Source organism: Corylus avellana, chromosome 3 (assembly GCF_965113065.1).
Source record: "Corylus avellana chromosome 3, dhCorAvel1.hap1.2, whole genome shotgun sequence".
In the NCBI taxonomy this organism is placed as follows: Eukaryota; Viridiplantae; Streptophyta; class Magnoliopsida; order Fagales; family Betulaceae; genus Corylus; species Corylus avellana.
In genome coordinates this window covers 8,272,514-8,295,495 of record NC_142492.1, presented here as the reverse complement: position 1 = coordinate 8,295,495, position 22,982 = coordinate 8,272,514, and the positions used below count along the sequence as shown (strand labels likewise).

The window sequence follows — 22,982 nt, the reverse complement described above, 5'->3', positions numbered from 1 at the left end:
AATACTAGTTGAGTTTGTCCCATCAATATTGTGAAATAAAAATATATTTATAGCATTATTCTTATATCACATGAACACTTTTTTTTAAACATATTAACAAACTAGTATAAGTTTTTATTTTGTTTTTTTTTTTGGGTCCTTATTTTTCCTCCATTTGGGAGTTGGGAGTTTGGTAGTTCAATATTAGTTAGAACGAGATATCCAACAACACCACCTGTAGCTCTTTAAATTGTTTTAAAAAGGTAAAGGGTTTGTAAACAAACAATTTAAAGTATAAAATACTTTTCAAGCATTGATTGATCCCCCACACCCCCCCCAAAAAAAAAAAAAAACTTTTCTCATTATGTCATCAAAATACTTTTTCAAACCAAAACCAAAAATTACTTTTCAAAACAGTTATTTAACACATACCCCAAGATTATTTCTTAATAGGATGATTTATGAATATGGTAAAAAACATACCTACTTAAGATCGGGGACGGAATTGGGGCCGGGATTTTGAAATTTTTCTTTATTTGTTCTTAAAATTTCATGTGTTTGCTGTAGACGGATTATCATGCCAAAACTTACTACATCCACGAGGTCCATAAGGTGAAGTGTGACAAGGTCTGAGAAGATGATTTGTCGAAGATAGTGATGGTGTTTGAGTCAAGGTTTCTTAATGTTAATTTGTTTTGAAATGAATTAAAAACCATACATAATTGTTGTACTTGTTTTTTAATCTCTCATTCATATGCAATATATAATTTTTAAAGGGTTTAATTTTTTGAATAAGTGCTATACACGTGTAGTACTGCACACACGTCTGAAGTGATTAAATGTAAAGCAATTTGGCTACATTATTTGACTGACAATATTAAGATAATAATTATGTAAATTAATTAAGTCAGCAAGCATCTCTTGGGTTCACAACCCCTTTCTCTTTGTTTGTATGCTTTGTAGAACTTTTGTGTTCGATCAAGGGCCAAGTTCATCGCCGGTGCACAAGAAAAGGGTCCCAAATCCATAATGCAAATCTGCAAAAGCACTACTCAACCGCACTTTTTGCTTGATTGATCATGGCCAATGTACTATTGTGTCTCCAAGAAGGGTAATACTTTAAAGAATTTCCTCTTTTTAATCAATTAAAGCCGCTAGAGTGGATCAGTATTGGTTGCAATTCGATTATTGCAGATAATGAGAGAAGGCTCGATGAAATTTACGTGTCTGAATAAGTGTTCGGACAGCTCGAGGTGTAAAGTTCACATTTTTAGACAAACAAATCCTATAAAACCCTCTCTCGCTAACGGTTCAGATTACTGCAATTTAATTAGCGAATTGTTGTCAATCCCCATCATGATTAGTTATTATATAGCCCATTTGCCTAATGATGTCTCCAAAGCTTGATTTATCTATTCATTTGCTTTCAATTTGCAAACAAATTGTTGCCACGAAGGTTCCTAAAAAGAACTGCTAGGGTACGTGCACCGACCAAGGGTTCTAACTTCTAAAGTATTGGGGATTTGCTTTGAGATAAGCAACAAGAAATTAAAAGGTTGGATAGGTGGACCTAAGGTCTATTATGAGCTTGCCTTTAGTGGTTGCATTATGGTGGAGATAAATGTTGATTTGTTAATGAAAGATGGTACAACAAAAGGATGAAGTGCTTTAATGGGTCCTATGGCACTATCATGGTTCTTCATGTGGCCATGGGACCTTACACCCCATAACTCCATTCTCGGATTAATAATAATAATAATAATAATAATAATAAACAATGCGGTTTCTTAATTTCACACGTGGCAAATTCAACGGATCCGGTCTTTTCCTATTTCATAAATTAACCATAAATTAAACTAGTAGTTGAAAAAAAATGAAGCAATGGGGAGAAAGACAAAGAAAGAATATGTGTGGCGTTCTTAACAAAAGAATATATAATTACTTTGATCCCAATTCCCACATTTGAAAAAATACCGCCAGAGAAAAGCTTAGCCTTAAACCGACCCAGCTGATTTCTTTTCTTGTGAACCACAGATTCTTTCGTGTCAGTAGTGCAGATTTAGTAGACGATGCTCCTTTAGTAGCCGTTGATGGGAATTACCGTTGTGGTCGGCAAGACACTGCACACGTGTCTGTATGTGATAGAAGATCATATTATACTTTTTGTCTATGTCATCGTACTTTGCGCTTCTTTCAAAATTAAAGCGATGGCGGAAAGCATCGCTTTTAATTTTCAATTATTTTTCAGACGATGTTAAGAAATTGTTTAAGGTTGTGTTTGAAAGACTTAAAAGTGCTTTTAATACTTAAAAAGTTCGTTTGAAGAAAAAAAATACTCGTTTGATAAAAATTAAAAGCACTTTTAAAGGTTTAAAAGGCCTAAAAATGGCCAAAACATACTTTTGGCAAAACCTTAAAAATGAAGCTTTTGTCCAAAAGCTCTTTTTAGACTTAAAAACTCTATTTTTCAAACGTAATCATAAACAGACTCTAAATACTTTTATCCCCTAGAAAGAAAGGAGTAACGTTATTTATCATTTTATAATTATTTCATAGTTGGAAGCAAACTTAATTAGTCTTTGAAATTTTTTTGAGTAATGATAATTGTAAATCAAACTCAAACAAAAACGGAATAAACTTGCATACAATGTCTATTTTATACTCTTTTCTCACATAAAACTACAGAATATGGGATAACTTTACATAAAGTGCAGATTTTTTTTCTTTTTTACTGTAATTTTTCATTTTAAATTACTCTTGCGATTTATAGAAGAAATTTGTCACATATCAACTAACATAACTTATATATACATAGGGTCGAAAAACATATTAAGATCAAGTTAGGATGATAAAGCTCGAACCGCAAGTCCTTACTAAATTATGAAAGCAAACACAAAAGAACATAATCAATAATATAATAGATGATAGGATCCAACCAGAAGGGAAAACACAAATACCTTGACTAACCACATCAATATAATAACTATGTAAATAAAGACAGTAACTCTCGTTAAAAGAATGCTGGGATTGTAGGACTAAGGATAACTATGTCGTGATTTCAGTTTTACTTACATTCAAAACAACTAAGAATTTGGCTAAGGCCAAAACTCACCACAGAGCGCTCCATATAAGAGAAGATCATATCATCATTCTAGGCACACCTATACAGCTATACTCATACTCAATTTGAGAAAACTTGAGCATTATGCAATTTTCTTTGTTGACTTAAGTATTAAAGAGTTCCTTAACCGGCAAGGTTCAGCAAGTCTCCGACTATCTCTACTTATTGCGCAAATGTCTAATGACTAAATTTGACAATACGATCAATTGCTTTATCAGTAAGTAATTTTCCAAATGAAGTTTTTTAAAATTATATACTGATTAACTTGCATTTCTCTCCTTTTTGTTTAAGACAAAAACTTGAGCAGGTTTATGAGTAATATGTTTTAAAGCACATATGTGTGAGTGTGATGCCTACGGGTGTGGGTAGTTAAACCTTAGTTCAAATAATAGTTTTATAAAAAGAATGAATTAATAGAAAACACAAGGAATACAAAGATAGGGGTCTAACCAGCCAACCCCTACCACCTCAGTCAAAGGATGTTGGCAGCATCCTAATCTAAACAAAAAAAAAAAAAAAAAAAAAAAAAAAAAAAACAATATAAACATCCAAAGAATTAACTACCTCTAAATATATCCTAAGACAAGCCCCAAGCCCCAAGATTGAACCAACCACATATTAACAGAAAAATGTTGGAACTCATTTACTCAAATAAAGATTGATTCTAGTACTAACCATTTATTGAATGATCCTCTTACAATTTTGTTTGGGTTTCTTTAAAATTCAAGCAATTCAAGAGAAATGAATTATTGTAAGGTTCATTTGTTCCGAACAGGTGGGCTCAACACCCTAGGCAACTTAGAGAAGTAGATCCCATAACTCTTTATCTCTTAGATTATCCCAATTTCAAAAAACTTCGAACAACTTAATTGCGAGAAATCTCTGTTCCACAATTTTTATGGACAATCACAAGATTGCACTTATAATGTTGAAACCTACATCAATGCCTGAAAGTCATGTAACATAATTACTTAAGGGTAGTGACAGTGTCTCCATATATTTATATCTCTAACACATTTAATTCCTCAAGGTTGGGTATTCATCTTTGGATCTAAGGAAAATGTTTGCTCACCGCAACTTTTACTACAATACTTTATAAACACGCGCATTAATTCATATTTTATAAAAATGAGTGTCATGTGCAAGGTCAAGGTGGAACTACACATAACCGTAGTTGCATTTTAAGAATTTCTCTAATTTTTTTTTTTTTTTTTTTTTTTTTAGTAAGATAGGCCCTCAAAAATTAATTTTTATTTCCAAAAAAGTCATTGTTTGCCCCCAACTTGAAATTTTAGTTTGGTCCTTAATCATGCGGACGGTAACATAACTATTTACATTTTTGTAGTTAATGTGATAAAGAAACATAGACTGTCTCGTCAACTTATAAATATGGTAAATATTATATGAATTGTCACAACCACTGGCATTTTAAGTGTGACGTGGTGACTGCCACGTCGGTTTATAAAAAATTAATAATAAGAAGTGGAGTACCTTAACAGAGCTCGGAATCAAAATCCAAAAGGGTTTTTCCGACATTTTATAACCTCAAACCGTAATCTTACCCGCCAAATCTCCAATAGAGTTCTCTTTCTCTCTGCGAAAGAAAACATGGCGCCCAATCTACTTCTTTCTCTCGTCACAATCTTCATATCCTACATTTTTGCACAGCCAAGAGCTTTCCAATACCCTCAAGACTTGTTTAGTTTCACGGACTTCATTATCCCCACAAGTTCACCCACTTCATCCACTTCAGTCTCTCCCACCCCACCATTTCCAGAGACCCCTCCTCTGGTCCCTGCTTTCTTTGTCATTGGAGACTCCTCTGTCGACTGCGGCACCAACAACTTCCTCGCCACGCTTGCACGAGCCGACCGCCTTCCTTACGGCAGAGATTTCGACACCCAACTCCCGACTGGACGGTTTTGTAATGGAAGAGTCCCGGTTGATTTTCTTGGTAAATATTGCTTCTTTATTTTTTTAATTTTTTATTTAGTTTTGCTGGAGACCCTTTTGTTTGGTTAAAGAGAAAGTGGAGAAAAAGAAAATAAAAAGAAAGAATATTTGAATCTTGTTAGGTGTTTCTGTTTTCTTGATTTTGGACGTATATGTCTCCTTCTCAGTGTCCCACGGTGTGGTTACTTAGAAGAGTGTAAAGAAAGAAAAGAAATTGAAATTTGGTCTTGTGGGTATTCTTGTTCCGGTTTGTAGTTCTGTTGAGAATCTAGATTTTAGTTTTCTTTGGATTTCAATTTTCTTTACTGCATTTTGTCACCAGCCAAACAGAGTATACATGTTTTTTTGGCTATAAGTCTAGAATTAAAACAATTCTTGATTATGGATTTTATTGATTTTATTGATTTTTCTAATTTTGGGTTTTCTGTTTTGGATTCTTTAATCAGCTTTGCGTCTTGGACTTCCCTTTATACCAAGTTATCTTGGGCAGAGGGGAAATGTGGAAGATATGATCCATGGAGTGAATTACGCATCTGCTGGTGCTGGGATTATATTCTCAAGTGGTTCGGAATTGGTATGCTTTCCACCATTGTTCTTGATAAACTTCAATTAGAACACATATGTAATTAACCCATCTGTGTTGTTATTGAGGAATTGTTGTTACGGGTACTACAACTCTCTTACAAATTGAAGTAATAATTAAATTCGATTGTGGTTGAAAAGACAGTTTTATATAGACTGTCATGTCACTTTGTAAGGGGTTATGGTAAAAACTTTAGTACCTTCTACTAAGTATAAATTCTAACATATTGATTGCTGTAAATTACTGCAGGGTCAACACATCTCGTTCACACAGCAAATTCAGCAGTTTACAGATACCTATCAACAATTTATATTAAGTATGGGTGAGCATCATGCAACTGATCTAATCACAAATTCAGTGTTCTACCTTTCAATTGGAATCAATGACTACATACATTACTATCTGCGTAATGTATCCAATGTGCAAAATCTGTTCCTACCTTGGAGTTTCAACAAGTTGTTAGCATCCACAATAATTCTGGAAATCAAGGTAATTAATCTTATGCTTTCCTAGCACCTGATAATTGAGGAAATGGATGCCTTTGGTCTTTGTATTATATGTTATACATACTTTGAATCTATTGAGAACTTGGGTTTAATTTTCTTTGGAGTAATGTTATTCAGTAGATTCCTGCACCACTATTATATAACTGGATGAATTGTCAGTAAAAATCAGCACTTGTAGAAAAAAAAGTAGACTGATTTTTACTATCACATTATTCATTTGTATAATAGTTGTACATGAGTTTACTAATTAGAATTACTATTTTCCTTGTGTTGTTGGTTTCATAAATCTTCTAACAGATTAAGCTTGATGGTACAGAACCTGTACAGCATTAATGTTAGGAAAATGGTGGTCATGGGGCTGGCACCTATTGGTTGTTCTCCTCACTACTTGTGGGAGTACAGGAGTAAGAATGGAGAGTGCATTGAATCCATAAACAACTTGGTCAGGGAGTTCAACTTTCTCATGAGATTCATGATCGAGGAGCTTGGTCAGGAGCTTCCAGATTCCAATATCATCTTCTGCGATGTGTATGAAGGCTCCATGGATATAATAAAGAACCATCAACTTTATGGTGAGAAATCTTCTGAATTTTTCTCCTATCTTACCAAAACACTTTTCTTTGCTTATCCTTCTCATCCTATATACTGTGCTCTTGTTCCAGGTTTCAATGTTACTAGTGATGCTTGCTGTGGGTTGGGAAAGTACAGGGGTTGGATCATGTGTGCATCACCAGAAATGGCTTGCAATAATGCTTCCAACCATATCTGGTGGGATCAGTTCCACCCAACTGCTGAGGTGAATGCCATACTGGCAGACAATGTGTGGAACGGCCTTCACACAAAAATGTGCTATCCCATGAACTTGAAGGACATGGTTGTTTCCAAGGAAAAATGATCCAATGCAGATGCTTCAAGAATGCCAAACTGCTCCGCTTATCAATAAGTATTTTGTCATGAAATTTTCTTTGATTTACATATCTAGTGTAAAGAAAGAGATTGTAAGCCATGTACAAGTTGGCAAATGGAAATTTTCAAAGATTGTTCATGTCATCTTCAAAGTCTGATCTCATCATGAAACTAGGAAATGCAGTTGTAATGTCCCTGCAATGAATGGTTATGGGTGAATCAATTGAAACAAAGATTTCAAGGTCAAATCAGATGAATAGAAACCAAGAAACAAGATGAAAGGGACTCACTTCAGATATGGAATAGTCATATTCTTCAATATGGATGGATTGCGAGACACAAACTCCTGCCACTCTTCCATATCAATTTTTCCATCTTGTTTTAAATCTGCTTCCCTAAATGTCTGTACAATTGTGGAGTGAAAGGTATACTCGATGAAAACATCATTGCAAAGATTTTTTCACATGCTGCCATCTTAAGCCATACCTTATCAATAATGGCTTCAATGATATCATCAGAAAGGATCATGTCCGACTCCTTCAGAATCGCCAAAAGCATTTCCTTGACCTGTCACGAGTGTGAACAGCATAGTATGTTAGTTTTCAATTTCTTTTCCCCATTGCCATGCATTATTTTGTAACTTAACCAAGCTCTAGGGGTCTTTTAGCTTAGTTTTTCTTATGAAAAATGCTAGACCTACAACTCTTCTACAATTTGTTGACACATGTTAGCATGTGATTGGAAGCCATTACAATATTATTTTAGTGGCTGGCGTGGCTCCAATCACAAGAATTAAGGTCAAAATATCACTTATTACCTCTTCACGTTCGATAAAGCCTGTTTGCCATATATCATGTACTCGAAATGAAACTGCAACATCAGATATAAAGCTTTAGTACATTCTTTAGACACACACACACAAGAACTCACAAAATAGAAGAAATTCATACAAGCTACTTTTTCGGCTTTAGGTGCTTCTGGGTGAAAGACACTCAGAGATCGAACAAACTCCCCAAATTCTATCACCCCATCATGTTTGGAGTCGAACAGTCGGAAAATCTGTTAAGTTCAGGCAAGCAAAAACATTCTTGTCCAGCATTTTGACATGTAATCATAAAACAAGCATGTAGCACTAAATATGACAATGTTTTTTTTTTTTTAAAAAAAAGAACTGTTTACATGGACCAAAAACGACATGTAATTTTGTTGAACAAAAACATAAATGAGCCGCAGTTTAAGAACAAAAAAACGAAAGGCAGAAATGGCATGAAGTTAATGAACCAAAAACAACTAAATAATGAGAAAACAAGACTAAGAAATCAAGAAAAATGGTGATTTGTGGCCAAAATTTTTGTTATCAGAAATCCTGTCATTCAACTCTTTTCAAAAATGTCATTCTGCCCCTACACTTCATCTTAAAATCAAAATTAAGGCCAGGAATCTGACCCTGTCTGCAAAGAGACTTTGATTCTTGCTATTCCTGAATAATCCAAGCTGAAACTCTTCCTGCAAACTCAAAATTGAGATCAGAATGGATACTGCCCTATGAAAGAAGCTTACTATATGTTATAGAATAAGATTCAAATCAATCTGGGATTAAAATAGTCAATCTTAAAACAATTAATTTGAATGTAAAATGTTATCTGAACAGGTTTGCCAACTTCATATCAAATTTTGTTGCATCTGTATATTACAAGTCTATATGTTCATGCATAGAAAGTGGTGCCTAGGAATAATGGGTGAAGCTTACTTTGCTTATGACCCCATCATTAACTATTGAACTGCTTAGTTTCATGAATAGCTCATACAAAGTTTCAACCTCAGTCACATTAACTGCAAGAATGTAAGGCATACAGATTCATTTAACAAGTAAAACCCAGAAAGGAGGTTTCAGCTTGAGAATAAGTAAATGAAAAGTGAATGAAGCTTACAACTCGTTTGAGCAGCGAGAACAGCTGGGTCTTCGCCCTTAATTTGCTGCTTCATGCAAATACATCCCATTGTAAAGCCCTTGATGTTAACAAAAAGGCTTTATTTTCTGCAAAAATAAATATAGTATGTCATAACTTTGATCAAATACAAGAATCTGCACATTAACTATTCTTTGGAAAATAGGCCTCAGAGGAGGTGCCAATGTGAGAGTGCTGTACCTCTATTATGGTTTTGGTTCTATTCACCAAGTGCCTATAAAGGTACCAAACCTTTTGAAACTGAAGTAGGCAACTTTTTTGTGTGGATTTGAGCTTGAGGAATCTACATGACTCTTTATTTTGATTGTTTTGATGGGCACTGGAAAAAGGCTGCAAAAGTAAATGCTGTTCAATGCAAGTAGCATCATGAGGTACATGCGTTCACGTTGAGAGAAATACGTGACTGCCTGGAATTTAATGAAGCCAAACCCATCAGGATCAATGCCATTCTACAGTAAAAAAAAGTCATCCGTAACATTCTCTTTGCATAAAGCAAATAGGAACCTTAATTAGCAGGTTCTCTGAACAAATCAAGGAATAATATGACTTTGAAGCATCATTTCATCATTTGTCATGTACGAAATTCTCGAATTGTTGGAGCCCTTAACTTGTAACTGAGGAAGGAAATTAATGGCATAATCTTTTGCGATATTCCAAAAACTAGTCTACACTAGAGCATTAATAACACTCTGGCTTAATACCAAATAACCCTGTTGGCTGTTGCCCTATTCATTTTAACAAAACTGGTTTAATAGGTTGATATGGAGTCTAAAATACAGAATCAAAAGAAAGCTTAAACGTGACAAGCATTCACTTGGAAGGTACAAATTCATTAGACATTGACAAATCATGGTTCCAATGCCAACTTGAGGAAAGTCGACTCATTTGATTGCATTTCAAAAAATTCATAAATTCATTCAATAATCACCAATCTTCACTAATATGTTTCTTATATTATAAGATGATTGCATTTCAAAAAATTTAGTTGCAAGCACTTGATTAATATTGAGGAAGATGAGTTCAACAAGAGTCTAGACTATTGATATACAAATTAATAGACAGATTGGGGGCCACCGGTCGAATATTCTCTTGAGAAAGAACAGGTTAGCTAATATGATGGTACTGATAGTTACGGTCCAGCTCGAAAGATAAACAAGTCTTGATGGACTTGAGGGGCCTAACGTTGACTGAAGCCCAAGTGAACCCTTGATAAATGGTATCACCATTAACATTAGGATAGTATATGACCACATATAATAAACTATATCTATATAGTTTGGAATGATAATTTGAGAATGTTTATGTTTGCAAACTTGAACCATAAACATACCCTAACAATCACGTCATGGTAATAAGAAGTGGCCACACTACTCACAAAGTGAGTATTAGTAAATCCATGTTAACATAATGCATCTTTTGTTGTACTACTCACAGAGTGAACATCATGTTCTAAACATTATATTTTCAGTTGCATACGACACTCGATGGGTGGGAATGGGATTTTAAGAAACAAAATAAAATGGAAAGGGGAAGTTTCACATAGTCCCCTGAACTTCTATCATTTTTGTAATGTTCTTCTTAAAGTTCAAAAACTCTTAAATTGACTGTATTAAACTTTCAATATTTTGTAATGTCACCCTCCGTTAGTGTTTGGTTTGGGGTAAATTTAGACAAAAAAAGTGTGAAATAGATTTTATACCCCTAATTATTTTATAAATTTTCAAATTTACCCGTAATTAATTAATTATTTTTTTAAAAAAAAGTGTCATACGACATGCCATTTTCTATTTTATTTTTTTATTTTTTATATGAGGGTATTTTGAAAATTTCACACCCTTGTTAGAATTTTTTTTTTAAAAAAAAATTAACGGAGGGGTAACATTGCACAAAAATAGAATTTCGATAACACTATAAAAGTCATTTTTGTAAATTAAAAAATGAAAAGTTGGCATGGTTTATACGTTAAGGTTGAGAGAAGCATCTCAAAACCCTTTAGGTCGCACGCTGCACTTACTTTGCATCATTTCTCATGCTTTTAATCACATGCCTTTACATTACTCCACTTAACACTCAAACTAAAATTTGATGTTCTTTGTGTAAGCTTGCTTTTTTGCTTTTCCTTGCATGATTTACTTTTGAATATTTTGTTTACCCCCCAACAAAAAAGTAAAGTAAAGTCAAGAATAAAATTTGCAACATTTTGGTGTGCATACGGAGAAGTCCAACTTTTCTCAACCTTGCTTACCTCGTGGGTTTGATTTACATATAACTTTATTCGGCCTTTCAACTTTTGTTTATGGTAAGTTTGTGTCACAATAGGATGCCAATTTTTTTTTAGGTCAAAATTACCCTGTAAATTCTAAAACTATTTTCAAAATCAAAGATCTAAAATAATACTATTGGAACCGCATAGTAGTATGGGAAGTGGGAAGGAACATAATTAACTATGGGTCCGGCTTTTTTTGTTGCCCTTAGACTTCTTAATTAGTAATTTCATCAATAAATCTGACTTGTCTTGTGAAATTTTTTGATTTATCACTGAATAACATTGGGCTTTCACAACAAGCTTTTGATTTGTCCATTAAGAATTGCAAACATGCATGATGTGATGATACTCCAAATTATATGTATTGGGAAAGGACATCGGCAATTTTTTGATAGCTTTTGAGATATATTGTCTCAATTAAAAGTTTGAGAACATATTATCAATTGGATAGTAATTTGGTGGGTATATGGACGTTTTCTTTTTGTGTTGAATGAGAATACAAAATTCATTATTATTAGTTGGTATATATTCAAAAGAACTTTTGAATTCAAGGTGACAATATTGAAAGAATTTGACATCATAATTCGCTGAGTGCAAGCCAAGTTATACTTTGCTTGCCTCTTTGGTTTGATTTACATGAATCTTTCATTCAACTTTTGTGCATGGTAAGCTTAGCTCACATTATGATGATAATTTTTCGGGTCAAAGTTGCATCACTTCTCTCCCTCTCCCTCTCCCTCTCCATCGCTTGTGTGCTTTGGGTACTTGTAAGAGAGACACACAGTGTGCATGTGTGTGGGAGACAGATCTTTACTCTTCAGACAGAGATGGAGTTTTGCAGTCATGACTATGTCTGTCCTCCGCACCACTTGATCTACAAAGAAGAGCTGAAAAAAGATGGTGAGAAGAAACTTGTTTGCTCGTGGAGGTGGTGCCAGAAACCAATATGGGGTTCCGTCTACAATTGCGTGGAATGTAGTAACCGCCCTGTTCACAACTACTCATCATCCAACAATCTTCATTGCTTGGACTTCACTGAAAAGCTGGAAAATCAAGTTGTTTGCTCTGGGTGCCACGATCCAGTATTGGGTCCCGTCTACCAATGCTGTGTCTCCGAATGTAGCTTTTTCATTCACAAATCATGCGCCCAGCTATCTTTAGAGATGAATCACCCTCTACACCCAGAGCATGCCCTTTCTCTCTGGTGGTTTCATGATAAAAAATATTGTGATGCTTGTTGTACATCATCTCATAATCCCTCTTTCTTTTACAATTGTAATTCGTGTGATTTCTACCTTGACATCAAATGTGCTAATCACTTGCCAACTAATCCTAAGGACTGTCACCAACACAAATTCTTCCCCTTATGGAAGCATATCCAATTCAATTGCGAAGCTTGTGGAGAAGAAATCACGAACCTCGCCCACAGAGAGTGTAGTATCTGCAAACTCTTGGTTCACAAAAAATGTGCTGCAATTCCACGTAGGGTCAAAATTAAGCTACACAATCATTTCCTCAACCTCATTTATTCTCCTCATGAAATCAATAAGGGTGACAACATGTTTTGTAGAAATTGCGGAGACAGGGTGAATCCAGAGTATGCAGCTTACTGTTGTCAACAATGTAGTTATGTTTTACACACAGAATGTCTAAGACGTTTTAGGGATATACATGGGGAGTCGCCTGAGTCAGTGCCTAACAAATTTGTTAGCCATGCAACTCATTTGATCAAGGTACTCAATCAAGCAGAGGATGAAGGACCTCACCTCGGGGAGATTCAACATTTCAGTCATCAACAACATAAGTTAATACTCTCCAATGATGAGATCAAGGATGATAAGCTTTGTGAAGGGTGTATGAAATTCATAACTTCGATCCCATTTTACAGTTGTGCACAGTGCATCTTTTTTTTCCATACTCGATGTGTTGAACTTCCCACAACAATTGAGCAATACCCACTTCACTATTTTCACTCGCTCACCCTCCTCCCACGAGCATCTAACAAGAGTGGCGTGTTCTTTTGTGATTTGTGTTCTCGTCATCATCGTGGCTTCACCTACAAATGTGACACTTCTTGGTGTGGAGAGACTTTTGACATTCAATGTGGTTCAATTCCAGAAACCCTTAAACACGAAGGTCATCAACATCTCTTCTACCTTGCTCAAGATTCTAAGAAAAGAAAATGCAAAGCTTGTTTTGAGGACAATGAGGACTATGTCTTCGTCTGCACTAGTTGCGATTTCATCTTGGGAATTAGATGTGCAAATCTTTCACTGGTCGCGAGGCATAAATATGATACACATCTCTTGAAGCTCACATACGCAACTGAAGATGACTCTAGAGAATATTATTGTCTAATTTGTGAAGAAGAAAGAGATGAGAACCATTGGTTCTATTACTGTAAAGAATGTGACTTCCCTGCTCATCCCGAATGTGTTCTTGGGAACTATCCACGCATCATGATTGGGAGTACTTATAAAAGTGAATATCATGAGCACCTTCTCACTTTTGTCCAAAAGACTGAAGACTCACTCGAATGTGATGCCTGTTCAGATGAGTTTGATGGTGTGGCCCTAGAATGTAGTGAATGCAAATTTAATGTCCACCCCCCTAGACATTATTACCCTGATTGTATGTGGATACTAAGTGAACGGAGATGGTAGAATGCTATATATATGAGAAGTGGTTTCATGTGGAGCATCTCAGTGTTGAGTATTTCTCTTGAGGTTGGCAGCTTCAATTCTTATTTATTATTTAATCATGATTACGTTATGTTGTCCTTCTTCATCTTAAGTGAACGCTCTGTTGGGTTTGTTTGTACTACTTTACTCTTTTGTTTTTTTGTGTGATTCTTTCTTGTACTACTTGTTCACCCAAAAATGAAAAATCTAAAGTGTGCACAGTAATTTTATTTATGTAATGAAAGCATTACCATTTTTTTTTTTTTTTTTGGTTGAAATGCATGATTGGTTATTTACAACCAAAGCATATTGATTTACAATTAATATTATATATCAAACTCTCTTTCATGTGTACAAGCTAAAACTTTTCCTTAATAAATGATGCTCAATGAGAGGTAAATTACGAAAGACAGAGTTTGAACTCTCCCTCTATCTATATATATAATGATACCATGTTAAATTACGGTTAACCCAAAAGTTTAAGTTAATGAGAAAAGATGAAAAAAAAAAATACCAAACAAATTTCTTTATCACAATTCTCAACACAATGGCTTCGTACATTGGCAAGGAGTTCACCACCACAAAACCTGCTATGAACATTTGCAACATATTTTCCTCTTTAAATTAACTTGAATAAATTATACAATTAAAGGATAATCAATTACATGATAAATGTTAGATTATATATTAAGAGTAATGTTATACACTATATTTTGTTTCATAACTATTCTACTAATGCTCACATGAATTGTGACAATCCCGATTCCCAACTAACATTTGGAATTTTTATTTTTATTTATTTTTATTTGTTAATAAGAATTGATTCAAGAGTTTATTGAAATTGCCACATCAACATTATGAGATAATAATGTGGTTTCTAGCATTACACAATAATTAAAGGGTAATGCCATACACTATACTTTTATTCTACTTTATTGATTTGGCACTTCATGCCAATCAACCTTTAAATCTTAATAAAGGTTGATTCTCATCAATAATATGTCACGTTTTTAATAAGTGGCAATTTTCAAGCCGTTCGATGTAAAAAAAAAAAAACTTGAATTTTGTAATTTTACAATTTGAAATTGTAAGAGATGTAATCCAATTTAATTGTTTATAGATTCAACTGATACCAATATGTAAAAAAGACTTGTAATAAAAGCTCACTCTCGTATTATATTAGCCTGCTAATCTATATATTCAATATGCACAAGCATAACATAAAAAATAAGTACCAATGAGCCAGAGCCATAACAGAGAGCAGAAATGTGGTCTTTGTGGGCCCCACAAGGACGCACTGCACCTTTCATGCTATGATCAACATGAATTGTTAAATTATCAGTTATTTCAAAAGGTAAATTTAATCACTTAATAATTATTTTAACACTTCCCCTCAAACTCATTTTTAATAGGTGAGGCTAAACACGTAAAATATTTAATTAAATGATAATTTGACAGAGTCAAGGTTCGATCTTATGACCGTTTGGCTTTGATATCATGTTAAATTATCATTTATCCCAACAACTTAAGCTAAGCAATAAGCCAAGTTCATCGCAGTACAAACAGGGTATCCCATGCTTTCCTTCTTTATCCTCTTATGAGTAATGATATAGGTTACGCGGCGTGCGTGAACAGTAACGCACGTCGCTGACGTGGCATGTGCTACGTCGTAACCTTTGTTTAAAAAAAAAAAAAAAAAAATTCAAAACCAAGCGTCAAAACCAATCCCCGCGATACCCATTTTTCATTTCTCCCCATTTTCTTCCCAAACCCATTTTCTCCCCCCCAACCGGCACATTGGTTCTCCCCCACCAGCGCCGGCGTGACTCCTCCCTCCCACCGTGTGTCTCCCCACCGTGACCGCCGCCAACGAACCCGTCTATCAGCTCCCGCCGGTTCTAGTTCTCCCCCACGAGACTTTTCTTCCCAAACCGGTGTTCAGCATATCATTACTCCAACCACCCATGCTATCCCTTCACCTTCAGCTCTCTCCCCAACACCATTACAGCTCTGCTCTCTCTCCCCCACCCCACGCCTTTGGCTTCCGGCGAGGCCCACGCCGACGCCGACCTACTGCACCAGATAGGAGCCTTCGTCCATTATCCGGTGCTTCTCTCCCCACGGCTCCTCTTTGATTTTTTTTTTGTTTGTGTTTTTTCTAGTGCTTGCTCAAATTTCTTAGATGATTGGATATATTTAATCTGTGTATTATTAAGATTGGGCCAAACCCGACGAACGCTCAGCAGCACCCAACGCCACCACCAACGACCGGCACCACCCCCATCGACGACCCACCATCCAACCAGAAAAGAGGTTTTTTTTTTTTGTTAATTTCATCTGGTATTTCTCACAGAACTGCATTATTTTTATGTCCTTGAGTTTTTTCGATGCTTCTTTGAAATTGAGGATGGGAAATGGGTCTAGAGTGAGAGCTTGTTTTGTATTCGTAGGTAAGATGCTTGTTAAAATGCCTGAGTGAGATACAGTTTTGTTTTAGTCATATTATTTTCTGTAAATTCTATTATTTGAATTAATTTTACTTTTCTCTTGTTAATATTCTCAGGTATTGCATAATCTATTGTCTAATTTCATTTTATCTTGTAGGTTGTTGTTCTGGAAGTGGTATTTAAGGGAATGAAGGCAATGAGCCTCTATGGAAATTTTACTTTTCATCATCTAGTCGGTTGGCCAGAAGATGGTTTTGTTTATGCTTTGAAGATTGCATACTTATTTGCCTATTTTGTTTCCTTAGATTCTTAATTCTCCTGTCTTACGGGAAATAAATGGTGTTATATTGACTCCTAAAGCGAAATTAATTTGTAAATGGTGTTATATGTATTCGTTGGTAAGATGCTTGTTAAAATGCCTGAGTGAGATACAGTTTTGTTTTAGTCATATATATTTTCTGTAAATTCTATTATTTGAATTAATTTTACTTTTCTCTTGTTAATATTCTCAGGTATTGCATAATCTATTGTCTAATTTCATTTTATCTTGTAGGTTGTTGTTCTGGAAGTGGTATTTAAGGGGATGAAGGCAATGAGCCTCTATGGAAATTTTACTTTTCATCATCTAGTCGGTTTGCCAAAAGATGGTTTTGTTTATGTTTTGAAGATTGCATACTTATTTGCCTATTTTGTTTCCTTAAATTCTTAATTCTCCTGTCTTACGGGAAATAAATGGTGTTATATTGACTCCTAAAGCAAAATTAATTTGTACGGGAAATAAATGGTGTTATATTAACTCCTTGGCCATGGGGTGGTCCGGCCACCCCTAAAAGGGAGAAAAAAAAAAAAAAAAAAACGGGGGGTGCATATGGGGTGGCCGGACCACCTCCAAGGGGCTGGGGGTGGTTTCGGCCACCCCATACGGCCGGTATGGGGTGGCCGAAACCACCCCAGCCCCTTGGGGGTGGTTCGGCCACCCCCAAAAACACCCCATCCCCTTTTTTTTTTTTTGGCCAAGGGGGTGGCTACAGCCACCCCCTTGGCCAAAAATGGGGTGGTCCGGTCATCCCATTTTGGCCAAGGGGTGGCTGAAGCCACCCCCGGTTTTTTTTTTTTTTTTTAATTTTTTTTTTTAATTTTTTTTTTAAAATTTTTTTATATATTACTTTTTTTTAAAAAAAAATTATGCTTAAAACGACGTCGTTTTGGGCTGGATATGTGTTGTGATTTTAGGACACAAAACGACATAGTTTTGGGGAAGGGTAAAATGGGTATAAAACATCCAAAACGACGTAGTTTAATGTTAAAGGGGTCCAAAGTGAGAAAAAACCAAAGTTCAGGGGGTCTAAGTGAGAGCTTTGGAAATTCAGGGGGGGTTTTTCAAATCGGCTGGAACTTCAGGGGTTTTTTTGAAGTTTCCCCTAAAATATATTTATATAGTTTGGAATGATAATTTGGAAATGTTTATGTCTACAAACTTGAACCATAAACACTGATAAAAATGGTGAAATGACTTTTATATTCTTAAATTTTTTATAAAATTTTAAATTTATCTTTAATTAATATATATATATATATGACCCACGATGGGCCATTCTTTTTTTTTTTTTTTTTTTTTTTAAATGAGGGTATTTTGAGAATTTTACACCCTTATGTTAGTGTTTAACAAAAAATCCTAATGCAACGGTGAAATTGCAAAAAATTAGAATTTTTATAACACTATATTAAAAGTTTTTTGACTTTGAAAATGATATTACAAAAATGACTGAAGTTATAAAAAAAGAAAAAATGAAAAATGAAAAGTTTACATGATTTACACGTTAAGGTTGAGGGAAGCATTGCCGCATGCTGCGCTACCTTTGCATCATTTCTCATGCTTTTAATCACATGCCTTTACGTTATTACTCCACTTAACACTCAAACAAAAATTTGATATTCTTAATTTGTGTAAGCTTGCGTTTTTTGCTTTTCCGTGCATGATTTACTTTTGAATATTTTGTTTGCCCTCCAGCAAAAAAGCAAAGTAAAGTAAAGTAAAGTAAAGTCAAGAATAAAATTTGCAACATTTTGGTGTGCATAAGGAGAAGTCCAACTTTTGTCAACCTTGCTTGCCTCTTGGGTTTGATTTACATATATCTTTATTCGGCCTTTCAACTTTTGTTTATGGTAAGTTTGGGTCATAGTAGGAAGCTAATTTTTTTTAAGTCAAAATTACCCTGAAAATTCTAAAACTATTTTCAAAATCAAAGATCTAAAATAATACTATTGGAACCGCATAGTAGTATGGGAAGTGGGAAGGAACATAATTAACTATGGGTCCGGCTTTTTTCGTTGCCCCTAGACTTCTTAGTAATTTCATCAATAAATTTGACTTGTCTTGTGAAATTTTTTGATTTATCACTAAATAATATTGGACATCCACAACAAGTTTTTGATTTGTCAATTAAGAAATGCAAACATGAACGATGTGTTGATACTCCAAATTATGAGTATTGGGAAAGGACGTTGACAATTTTTTGATAGTTTTTGAGATATATTGTCTCAATTAAAAGTCTGAGGACATATTATTAATTGAATAGTAGTTTGATGGGAATAATATATAGACGTTTCTTTTTTTGTATTGAATGAGAATACAAAATTCATTATTATAATTAGTTGGTATATATTCAAAAGAATTTTTGAATTCAAGGTGACAATATTGAAAGAATTTGACATAAGAATTCGCTGAGTGCAAGCCAAGTTATACTTTGCTTGCCTCTTTGGTTTGATTTACATGAATCTTTCATTCAACTTTTGTGTATGATAAGTTTAGCTCACATCATAATGATAATTTTTCGGGTTAAAGTTGCATCACTTCTTTACTTTTATGAAGAAAAAAAAAATGTAAAATCAGTTTTTGTGGTTTACCGAATTTGCAATTAGTTATATATAGTACCAAAAATAAACTCAGAAGTTCGTATGCCAAAAAAGTAATTGCTAAATTTCGTCTACTAATTTAACAAATTTCGATAGTATGATATGTAAAAGCTATTCAAATTATGACACGTGTCCTATTGAAATTAATGTAATAATCACCAATCATCACTATTATTTCTTATATTGTAAGATGACTGCAATTCAAAAAGTTTAGTTACAAGCAATTTGATTAACATTGAGGAAGAGATATTGCGCGGTGAGTTGATAAAGAGTGTTATGAAATTAGCAAAATTAATAATGGAATTTTAGAAGCATGATTTATGAATGTAGCCCTCAAAATGAAAATGAGGAAAATAAAGAAAAAGGAAAATGAAAAGAAGTTGACAAAAACATTTAATTAAAACCCCGCAGGTCGCTTCCTCAATATTCCATTATATCTTTCTTTCTTTTTTTAATTTGTTTTGTATGTGCCATGTGTGGTGGGTCCATCTAGCTTTTTTCAATTTCATTGCCATAATGCTATCCCTCCTACATTTCCGTTAATCAATCTAGCTCGCTAATTTTGTCTCGTGAATATTGAAAAAGAATACCCAAACAGCTGAGACCCAGTAGGGCCGTAGGGGGTTGTATATTTGTGACACACAGATCTTCATCAATATCTTTATCTCATTAATTAATTAATTCTGCATATCACTTGTATACCTCTTTCTCTTTCTCTCCCTCTCCATCGCTTCTGTGCTTTGACTACTTGCAACTTGTAAGAGAGAGACACACACAGTGTGCGTGTGTGTGTGGGAGAGATCATGTATCGTCGGACAAAGATGGAGTTCTGCATTCATGACAATCTAGATCGTCCGCACCACTTGATCTACAGAGAAGAGCTGAAAAAAGATGGTGAGAAGGAAGTTGTTTGCTCGTATTGGCTGTGCAAGGAACCAATATGGGGTTCCCTCCACAATTGCGTCGAATGTGGTAACCGCCCTGTTCACAAGTACGCATCGTCCAAAAATCATTGCTTGGACTTCACTGAAAAGCTGGAAAATGAAGTTGTTTGCTTCGTGTGCGACGAGCCAGTATTGGGTCCCGCCTACAAATGCTCTGTCTCCTCCGAATGCAGCTTTTTTATTCACAAATCATGCGCTGAATTATCTCCAAAGATGAATCACCCTTCGCACCCAAACCACACCCTCTCTCTCCGGTTGTGGCATAATAAACGTTGTGATGCTTGTTAAAAATCTCACAATCGCTCTTTCTTTTACTATTGTAATTCGTGTGATTTCCAACTCGACATCAAATGTGCTAATCGCAATCCTAATGACGGTCACCAACACGAATTCTCCCTCTTTTTGAGGCGGATCCAGTTCAATTGTGATGCTTGTGGACAGGAAGTCAATAACATGGCGAACCTATGTAGTATCTGCAACATATTGGTTCACAGAAAATGTGTTGCAATTCCGCGCAAGGTCAAAATTAAGCTACACAGTCACTTTCTTAACCTCATTTATTCTCCTCATGAAATCAATAAGCGTGATAACATGTTCTGTAGAATCTGTGGTGACAAGGTCAATAAGGAGTATGCAGCTTACCATTGTCAACAATGTAGTTATATTTTACACACGGAATGCCTAAGAAGTTTTCGGGATCGGTATGGGGAGTTGCCTGCAACTAGTGAGTCTGTGCCCAACGAATCTGTTGGCCATACAACTCATTTGATCAAGGCGCTCGATCAAGTAGAGGACAAAGGACCTCACCTTGGGGAGATCCAACATTTCAGTCATGTACAACATAAGTTAATCATATGTGATGATGAGATCAAGGATGATAAGCTTTGTCAAGGGTGTACAGAGCTCATAATTTCAGTCCCTTTCTACAGCTGTGCGCAATGCAACTTCTTTCTTCACACTTGATGTGCTAAACTTCCTATTAGGATTGAGCAACACCGACTTCACTACTTTCACACACTCACCCTCCTCCCACAGGCAACTACCAAAAGTGGCGTGTTCTTTTGTTTTATTTGTTATCGTCATCATCATGGCTTCACCTACAAATGTGACACATGTTGGGATGAGGATGAGGACAGGACCCTTGACGTTCAATGCGGTTCAATTCCTGAAACACTTGAACACGAAGGTCATGAGCATCCCTTTTGCCTTGCTCAAGATTCTAAGAATAGAAAATGCAAAGCTTGTCCTAAGGACAACGAGGACCATGTATTCGTATGCACCGGTTGCGATTTCATCTTGGGAATTAGATGTGCAAATCTTCCACTAGTAGCGAGGCATAAATATGATACACATCTCTTCAAGCTCACATACGCAACTGAAGACGATTGTAGAGAATATTATTGTCTAATTTGCGAAGAAGAAAGAGATCAAAACCATTGGTTCTATTACTGTGAAGAATGTGACTTTCCCGCTCATACCAAATGTGTTCTTGGGAACTATCCACGCATCACGATTGGAAGTACTTACAAAAGTGAATATCATGAGCACCCTCTCACTTTTGTCGAGAAGACTAACTATAGATGTGATGGCTGTTACAATAATATTGATGAGGTGGCCCTAGAATGTAGTGAATGCGTATTTAATGTCCACCCCCCTAGACCTTATTACCCTGATTGTATGTGGAGACGAAGTGAAGGGATTCAGCATATGTGGAGACGAAGTGATCGAGAAGCGTTTGTATATGTGGATGCATGTGAAGATATCATCTCGGTGTTGATGTAATCTGATGAGGTTGGCAGCTTCAATTCTTATTTATTATTTAATCATGATTATGCTATGTTGTCCTTCTTCAACTTGAGTGAACACTGCTGCGTTTGTTTGTACTACTTTACTCTTTTGTTTTTTTTATTTGTGTCATTCGTCTTTCTTGTACTACTTGTTCATCCAAAAATGAAAAAACTAAAGTGTGCACAATAATTTTATTTTATTTATGTAATGAAAGCATTACCATTTTTTTTTTTTTTTTTTTACTTGTTGAAATGCATGATTGGTTCTTAATTTAGAACCAAAGCATATTGATTTTTCTGCTCAACTGAGGACTCAAATGCGGAGAACGCCGAAGAGGAAAGAAAAAAGAGCACCGTACGTCCAAAGTATTGTAATGCAAAGTTTACTCACTAATTTAACTTATTCATCTACACTAAAATAGAGATTCCAAAATGGCATAATTTAACTTATACTTTTTACTATTAGCTAGTGCTCATAAATCTCATAGTAGGTACTCAAAGATTCATAGTGGACTTTGATAGGAGCTTCTCTTGAAGCAATAACGCATTGATCTAGTTGCCACCGGAGCCACAAAGGATTATCTAATTTGATTCTTTTCTGACGATAAGCTCCAATTGCATCATAGGAATTACAAAAAAAGGGTAATGAGAAAAGATAGAAAAAAAAATAAAAAAATAAAAAATAAAAAATCCCCTTCTAGTGTATTGATTAGAAAAAAAAAAAAAAATAAATAACAAAAAAATTTCTTTATCACAATTCTCAACACCATGGCTTCGTAAATTTGCAAGGAGTTCACCACCACAAAACCTGCTATGAACGTGTGCAACATACTTTCCTCTTTAAATTAACTTGAATAAATTATACAATTAAAGAACAATCAATTACATGATAAATGTTAGATCATGTATTAAGAGTAATGCAA

General features: G+C 35.0%; 3 protein-coding genes and 1 pseudogene across 3 annotated transcripts; 3 read left to right on the top strand and 1 right to left on the bottom strand.

Moving 5' to 3' along the window:
- Positions 1–4,708: 4,708 nt before the first annotated feature.
- LOC132174399 (SGNH hydrolase-type esterase superfamily protein) lies at positions 4,709–7,037 on the top strand. The gene is made up of 5 exons (XM_059586061.2): positions 4,709–5,054; positions 5,500–5,627; positions 5,886–6,125; positions 6,459–6,714; positions 6,805–7,037. The coding sequence occupies exons 1-5, from the start codon at positions 4,709–4,711 to the stop codon at positions 7,035–7,037; spliced, it is 1,203 nt and encodes a 400-aa protein (XP_059442044.2).
- A 10-nt stretch (positions 7,038–7,047) lies between these two features.
- Positions 7,048–9,177, bottom strand: LOC132175690 (calcineurin B-like protein 7). The gene is made up of 8 exons (XM_059587711.2): positions 8,980–9,177; positions 8,799–8,881; positions 8,495–8,554; positions 7,999–8,107; positions 7,866–7,918; positions 7,535–7,615; positions 7,339–7,451; positions 7,048–7,243 (listed from the first exon to the last, which is right to left on the bottom strand). The coding sequence occupies exons 1-8, from the start codon at positions 9,047–9,049 to the stop codon at positions 7,174–7,176; spliced, it is 639 nt and encodes a 212-aa protein (XP_059443694.2). The 5' UTR covers positions 9,050–9,177; the 3' UTR covers positions 7,048–7,173.
- Positions 9,178–12,111: 2,934 nt separating this feature from the next.
- LOC132163168 (uncharacterized) lies at positions 12,112–13,947 on the top strand. Its single transcript, XM_059573355.2, has one exon. The coding sequence runs from the start codon at positions 12,112–12,114 to the stop codon at positions 13,945–13,947; it is 1,836 nt and encodes a 611-aa protein (XP_059429338.2).
- A 6,202-nt stretch (positions 13,948–20,149) lies between these two features.
- LOC148586741 (uncharacterized) lies at positions 20,150–22,054 on the top strand (annotated as a pseudogene).
- The last annotated feature ends 928 nt before the right edge of the window (positions 22,055–22,982 follow it).